At 48.0% G+C, this 7,474-nt stretch overlaps 1 protein-coding gene across 1 annotated transcript in view; it reads right to left on the reverse strand.

Annotated features, from left to right (window-relative positions):
- The window catches only part of TUFT1 (tuftelin 1), a 45,488-nt gene that overhangs the window by 3,872 nt on the left and 34,142 nt on the right, over positions 1–7,474 (reverse strand). Inside the window, 3 exon segments of the mRNA XM_012658881.1 lie at positions 414–519; positions 3,732–3,826; positions 4,372–4,500. Coding sequence (XP_012514335.1) covers positions 414–519; positions 3,732–3,826; positions 4,372–4,500 — 330 coding nt within the window.

Here is a 7,474-nt window from a genome sequence, read left to right on the forward strand (position 1 = left end):
CGCCTTCCCAATTAGGGGATGTTAAGTTCTCAACACAGTTCTGCAAATGGGCATATACTGAATGCACTACCCTACAGCTCAGGTGGGGAAGCACAGGAAATCTGCCATGAGGGAGGAAGACTGATAATCTGCAAGCAGATAACGGAGTTACGATGACTCAATTACTCATTTACCAGCACTTTTCAGTGTATAAGGGAGACTAATCTTTTCCTTCCTTTCCTTCTAGAAAGCAGAAGCCAAATGGCCAAAAAAGTAGGAGAAAGATGGAAGAAAAGCAAGTCCCAGTAACCCAAACCTGTAAATGTTTCATGGGAAACGCAGGAATATAAGCCAAGCTCCCTGGGAGAATAAATAAATAAAAGCATAGACTGGCAGTAACAACCCAGGGCAGGCTGAGACCTGACCCCCCTTACCTGCTCTATCATTTGCCGCACTTTCCGCTGCTGGCTCTTGAGCATGTCATCCAAGTGGTGGATCTTCTGCCGCAACCCGGCCACTTCCTTTTCCAGGGTAGCAGCTCTGGGGATAAAGACGGGAGGTTGAAGCAAGGGAAAAATATACCTTCTCTACCCAGTACAAGAAGAGACGTGAGCCTGGGAGGTTCTCATCAGGTGTGATCACCCCCGCCCTCGCCAGATTCCCCATAGGTGGTGGGACACCTTAGAACACCACATTGGAAGCACCATCGGAGATCATCCTATCCAAGCCTCAAAAAAGTTAGAAGAGATAAGTCATTCTGGATGGCTCTAGAAGGTAAAACTAGAACCAACAGGTAGATGTTCCAGGTAAGCTGTTTTTATATTAACGCAGGACAGACTTTCTCAGTATCAGAGCCGTCAGAAAGTGGACTGCCTCACACGTAATGAGCTCCTCACTGCTGGGAACATTCAAACAGGAGCTGGAGTTGTTATACCCAACACCATCAAGCTGTTGGCAGGAATGTTTTTTTAGAGAGGAGATTGCCTGTAGATGTTTATGCTGGTCTCAAACTCCTGGCTTCAAGCAATCCTCCCGCCTTGTCCTCCCAAGGGATTTTGTATCAGGAAGGAGATAAGATATCAGAAGGATCCTTAAAGCCTCTTCACGCAGTTCTGTTTCTAAGTCTCCTAATTCCCGAACCACTGTTTCCTTTGCATCTTCTAAGCAAACTGAGCCCGGATCCCCAACGGTCAGTGTGACATAAAAAGAAATATGTATTTGGTCTCTACCCCAGGTTCCTGAAACAGAGCTCCTAAAACCCTAGTACTCTCCTGCGCACAGGGGTGACAGGAGTATGTTTTGTTACAGTATTCGGTCTTAGTGTCTGCTTCCTGACAAGACCCTTGGAATCTCCAGGAATTCTCCAGGAACGACGAGTGTCTTTTTGTGTGCCAATGAGATGACTGGTGGTAGGGATCCCTAGATAAAGGCAGGATGGGGGCTAGCCAAAGACCACGGCACGATTAAAGGGTCGGCACTTTCAGCTCCCCAACCCCAACCTCTGCGGAAGGGTGAGGGGGCTGGAGGTTGCGATTCACCAGTGGCCAGTGATTTAATCTTTCATGCCTATGTCATGGAACCTTCCTAAAAAACCTGAACAAAAACGTGTGGAGAGCTTCCAAGTTGGTGAATGCATGCACATGCTGAGAGGGTGGCACGCCCCAACTCTATGGGGACAGAAGCTGACACTCTTCCAGACCTCCCGCTATGTACCTCTTCATCAGTCTGTTCATTTGAATCCCTTATATTATCCTTTATAATAAACCGGTAATTGTAAGTAAAACGTTTCCCTGGGTTCTAGGAGCCACTATAGCAAATTATCAAACCTGAGGACCGTGGGAACCCCGGTTTCATGCCAGGTTGGATTGGACAGAAGTGTGGGTACCCTTGGACTTGTGACTGGCATCTGAAGTGGGGGCAGTCTCGTGGGACTGAGCCCTTAACCGGGGGGCCTGCACTAACTCTGGGTAATCTCAGAATTGAATTTTTTTTTTTTTTTTGAGACACAGTCTCACTCTGTTGCCAATGCTCAAGTGCCGTGGCGTCAGTCTAGCTCACAGCAACCTCAAACTCAAAGGCTCAAGCAATCCTACTGCCTTAGCCTCCGGAGTAGCTGGGACTACAGGCATGCGCCACCATGCCTGGCTAATTTTTTCTATATATTTTTAGTTGTCCGGTTCATTTCCTTCTATTTTTGGTAGAGATGGGGTCTCGCTCTTGCTCAGGCTGGTGTGGAACTCCTGACCTTGAGCGATCCACCTGCCTAGGCCTCCCAGAGTGCTAGGATTATAGGCGTGAGCCACCGCGCCAGGCCTTCAGAATTGAATTTAATTGTAGGACACCCAGTTGATTTCGACTGCGAACTGGAAAAGTGCTTGGTGTGGAAAAACCACACATTTGGTGTCAGAAGTGTACAGGAGCAGTTTTCCTTTTGTCAGGCCACTTGGGAGAGTGTCCAGGGGTCTGGACCCCTGAAAGGATCCGTGACTGCTCCATTCTGCCAGAGGACGTTGAAATGTCCCAGAAAGCGGGCAGTGCTCAGGACAGGGGGGATACAGCACAGTCAGAGCCACTCTGCATTCTTCTTGAACTTCACATTCTAAGTTTGCACCCTCAGTTCTCCAGTGCCCCAGTGCTCAGTCTCCTCTCATTTGGAAAGTCAGCATTTATGATGCCCAGCTGCCGCGTGCATTCCCAAGCCTTGGCTTTGGATTATCTAGCCCTCTTTGTTTCTCCTGCTCCTCCCTTCTCTAGGTCTGCCCAAGTGCACCTCCACCAGAGAGGAAGACGGAGCGCTGAGCAATTTAAAGGAATTCTGATATGAAGTCAAGTCACAAAGGAGGCTTCAATAAGAGGTGTGCATTTTCCATGCCACGAAGTCAAGTCTGGGTTATCCTAAAGGAGAGAAAATGCCTCCGGAAGACTGAGCATCCTGAAAGGATCGTGTCTGTTAATCTTGGAATCCCTTAGAAGGCCCTTCAGATAATGTCTTGCTGAACTAAAAAAAAGTCCAACTCACACAATGGAGATCAGACCCAATATGCTGATATTAACATTGATTTACCATTTGTGGTCTTATTTATTAATTGCCAACAGCATAAAGAACTTCCACATTTCTGAAAATCCAGAAGGCACACTCGTTGCTCTGTGGGTTTCACTGGTCTGGAGCCTCTGATCAGAAAGAGTTAGGAAAACCCTCTATCTCTGGCCGTAGGAAGGATCTCAGCGATGGCCCAGATGCCACTGCTGACAGTTGGTTCAAGGTTTCTATCTGCGCCGCTTCAAGTGACAGCAAGTTCGGTATCTCCTCGTAAAGCAGCTCATTCTATTTTGCATCAGCATAACTCATGAGGAAGTTATTTGATGTTACCCTCAGTAGTTTAGAGTGAGTTTCTGGTTTGGCAGGGAGGACAGTGGGGTATGACACAGCCAGTGTATCGATCTGCAGAATGACGGGCCGCAGCGGCAGATGCTCTACCAGCTTTCACTGAACCTTGGCTCTCCAACTGTAAAGGTCTTTTCTCTTTAGGTTATTACCCCATGGAAACTGAACGCCCTGGAGATGGCCGCCTTCCAAATAGCATCTCCCCAGGCAGGGCTCCGCCCTGAGCAAACACACTGTGAGTCAGAGCTGGAATATCTGACATCAGCACTCGCTTCCTCCCCAGATCTGGCCACCGCAGGAGCTGCAGGCTGCACGGCCCGCCCTCCCCTCCATGCACCCCAATTTCACAGTCAACAAGAGCCCTTACTTTTCTTGTTCTGCTTGGCAGTCAGCGTTCTTGCTCCGAAGTTCCTCTAGGGCCACCTCCCCTTCCCTGACTTTGGCCAGTAAGGCCTGATGCTCCTGGGTGGACCGAGAGAGAGAGAAAACCCACAGTTGAGAAAATGGCAACAGCTTCTGTGTTTGAGGTGAGATGGGCAGTAGGACTGGGACTCAGCCCCTACCGGGCCTGGGACAGCTGCCAAAGAGCAGCAAGACAAGCCGGTTTGGTGGGACACCCTCCCCTGTCAGGGAGGACCCTTCCACCCTCAGCACACAGACATTTCCCAGCCTCACCCAGCTGCCCAGAGGGAGAACCTGGCCTGCATTACGCAGGCCCACCTGCCAGCTATGGCTGCCAACCTCCAAGAAAGCCGGCTGCATGACTTCTTAGCAATGGTCTTCAAAGGCCCCAAAGGGGCATCTGTATAAGAATCCGATTAAAGTGGAAATGGATTCAACTCTAGTTAGGGGGAGGCTGAAGCTAGCTGAGAGAAAGAGTTTCCCATTGCAGTGTGCTGTTTCTGGAGCTGCTTGGAAAAGCAGAGTCTCAACACCCATCTCAGTCGATCCTTGGGCCCGTTCCAGCCCAGGAGTCCAGCAATACGAAGCGAGAGCCCCACCATTACCGTCTCCATCCCTAACAAGCGCCTCTGCAGCTCTCCGACTTCTGCCTCTTTCTGCTCCACTCTGTCCTCCTCTCTCTGAAGGGCCACATTACTCTGTTCTGCTTCTCTCTGGTACTGGCTGAGTTTGACCTATGGCACAGGATGTGGATGTGTTAAACGGTATGCAAACAAAGTGCAAGCATGGATAAAAACCTTAGAAAAGAACCCAGGAACATGGGGCAGCTCTGGCACCAAGATGGGAGAAAGGAGGCGACTCTGAGGAGCGCAGCGCCACCTCCCAATCACTTTCAGGACCAATTCGGAAAACTCTAGCAGATTAACTCTACTTACAGCGTTAATTGGCACACGACTGAGCTCCACTTTAAAGTGACACCCGGCAGGGCATGGTGGCTCATGCCTATAATCCCAGCACTTTGGGAGCCCAAGGCGGAAGGATCAGTTGATGCCAGGAGTTCATGACCAGCATGGGCAACATAGTGAGACCCCATCTCTACGAAATATTGTTGAAAAAATTAGCTGGGAGTGGTGGCACATGGCTGTAGTCCTAGCTACTCAACAGGCTGAGGTAGGAAGACCACTTCAGCCCAGGAGTTCAAGGTTGCAGTGAGTTGTGAACACACCACTGCGCTCCAGCCTGGGTGACAGAGCAAAACTGTCTCTAGAAAAAATTTTTAAAATAATACAATAAAATAAAGTGACACCCGGAACACACAAGCAGTACTTTCCAGATGACTGACTTCTTCAACATACCCAGGAATCCTTCAGTGCCACCCAAGCTTAACCCAATGTTGTGGCTATACTACTAATTCAAAAGCAAATAACCCCAGGGAGGCTACATCTCCACGTTCTTCCTTCTGTTTCCTCAACTATTCCTTGCCCTCAGTTCAAGTAATACTTCAGAGCCCACATACAAAGGCCTAAACAGCATCGGAAAGGACTACTAAGCACCAGGAAGAATCTGTCTTTTATCAAAGATGAGAAGCCAATTGAGAAAAAATAAGAGCGGAATTTTAGAATGTTAGAATAAGAAATAAAAGTAAGAACTTGCTTCTGTTTCTCTCACCTGCATCTTGCCAACTCCTACTCATTCTTCAGGTCTCACTTAGACACCCCCTCTTCCAGGGAGCCTTCCAAGCCTGCAGAGGAGCTGTTCCTTTGTGTACCCACAGAAGACATACAGCCCTTCCCTCTCAAAGCACTGAGTGGATTTTGTGCACACCCCCTGAGTAGATGGTCAGCTTCATGACGGCACAGACCCAAGCACCGTTACATTTCCGGAGTTCCCACAGTAGCTTGTGGCACAATAACTGCTTGATAAAATCACAAATGGAATTCACAAGTAAAGGTCAACTGACCTATTGGAGGTCACGCAGCGAGTGAAGGACAAAGGCAATGTTAGAACCCAGTTACTTCACCGTCATGTCAACGCTTCCCAGTTGCCCTCCACTGACTCTTCATCATTTACTAAAAAACGATCCAGGTAACATCTGAAAAGCCTAGCCAGGCCTGCGAAAACAGAAAACACCAGCAGCCAGTTTGTCCGGCTCCTCCTGAAGTCAGAATCAGGGAGGAGAAAGCACAGCACAGGATGATGTACGATGCGACGTGTCCACGCCGCACACCAGCCCTGTCTGCAGCAAACTCACTCTCACTGCAAATCCTTCCTGACAGCAAGCAGCCAGCAGAACAGGAAACCCGGGCTTAGCAGCAGGTTATTTTCATGTTAACTGATGATCTTGCCCTTCCTACCCCAAGGTTCAGAAAAGTAGACCAGTGAGTCCAATTCACTAGGAGAGATGAGGAAAGCTCTCAAATGACCCACATTAGCCTGGAACAGGCCAGCCGCACAGGCAGGAACTTGAAAAGAAGGCTGTTCATTTCTGTACATCAACAGTGCACCCAGCTTGATGAGTGCTCAGAACACAGTGTGCACCATGCTCAGAGCACCGGAGGCCACGGTCCAATCCTCGCGCCCTGTCACAGGATCACGAAGGTTACAAAACAAAACAACACACTCCCATTCCACACCTGTCCCTGTAGCTCCAGCCAGCCTAGCCCCCAAAGGAACCTCTTAATTATAAAAGGGTGTCCCCAGTAGTGGGAACAACGCAAGGAGCACTTCCTATTGCAGGTGGTGCTGTGCACCACGGGGTTAAAGAACAGCCTCTTCCAAACCATGGGCAGTTGGCTGCAGCCGTCAGGGGCCTTCTGGCCTCGGGCTTATATTCAGGGCACTTTTGCTCTGGCTCTGAAACCCAGAGGAGCAGACTCCTCTGTGTGTGGTCAAAACCGACAAGTATTTCTGTAATTTCTACAACTTCAAAATGCCTCCCAATGCAGAAATTTCTTTCCAAAATTCACAACCTGGTCAATGCTCCAGCCTCAACCTCCCCTTCCTCCTGTTTTGTTCTGAGAAGGTGGGAGGCAGCTAGTCACCAAACTGATACATCACCAACCAAATGTTCCACATTGTGGAAGCTGAAACAGATGCAGAAAACTTCTTTAACAGACAGCTGGTTTGTCTGAGATCACAAACTAACCTTAGTATTACCCTAAGTCCAAACTATTTATGATAGGAAAATCTGCTTATTGAACTGATCGTGAAGAAAAATACAAAATATGTCTTCTATTTCCAAAACTCTGTAGAATAATAAAGTGCTCTCACAAATATTACCTCACTTAATCCATACAACAAGCTTGTGAGGTATATTTCATGACCCCTCTGTATAATAGTTAAAACTGATGCTTAGGGAGGTTAAATTGCTCGTTCAAATAAGACTTCAGCTAACCTAGAGGCAGTTTATCATTCTCGGTGCCCTTGCTCCTCACCTTCAATCCTCCTCTCAAAAATTACCTTTCTCAGTTCCATGAGAAAGAAGAGTTCAGGCTGCCCTGCTCTTTCTGCCAGCTCCCAGCATGCCTAGGCAGGATATAATCCTATCATAATATATTTATGACATAAAGAATACTTTATTTATGGAAGAGCAAAGCAGATAACAGATGGTTGATCTCACGGAGTAGTTAGAAAACCATGTACCTTATTTTATACTCAAAGAATTTTCTATAAAGTATGAAAGACCTTACGTTTTTTTTGTTTTGTTTT

This window comes from Propithecus coquereli, unplaced genomic scaffold (genome assembly GCF_000956105.1).
Source record: "Propithecus coquereli isolate 6110/MARCELLA unplaced genomic scaffold, Pcoq_1.0 Scaffold59, whole genome shotgun sequence".
NCBI classification, from domain to species: Eukaryota; Metazoa; Chordata; class Mammalia; order Primates; family Indriidae; genus Propithecus; species Propithecus coquereli.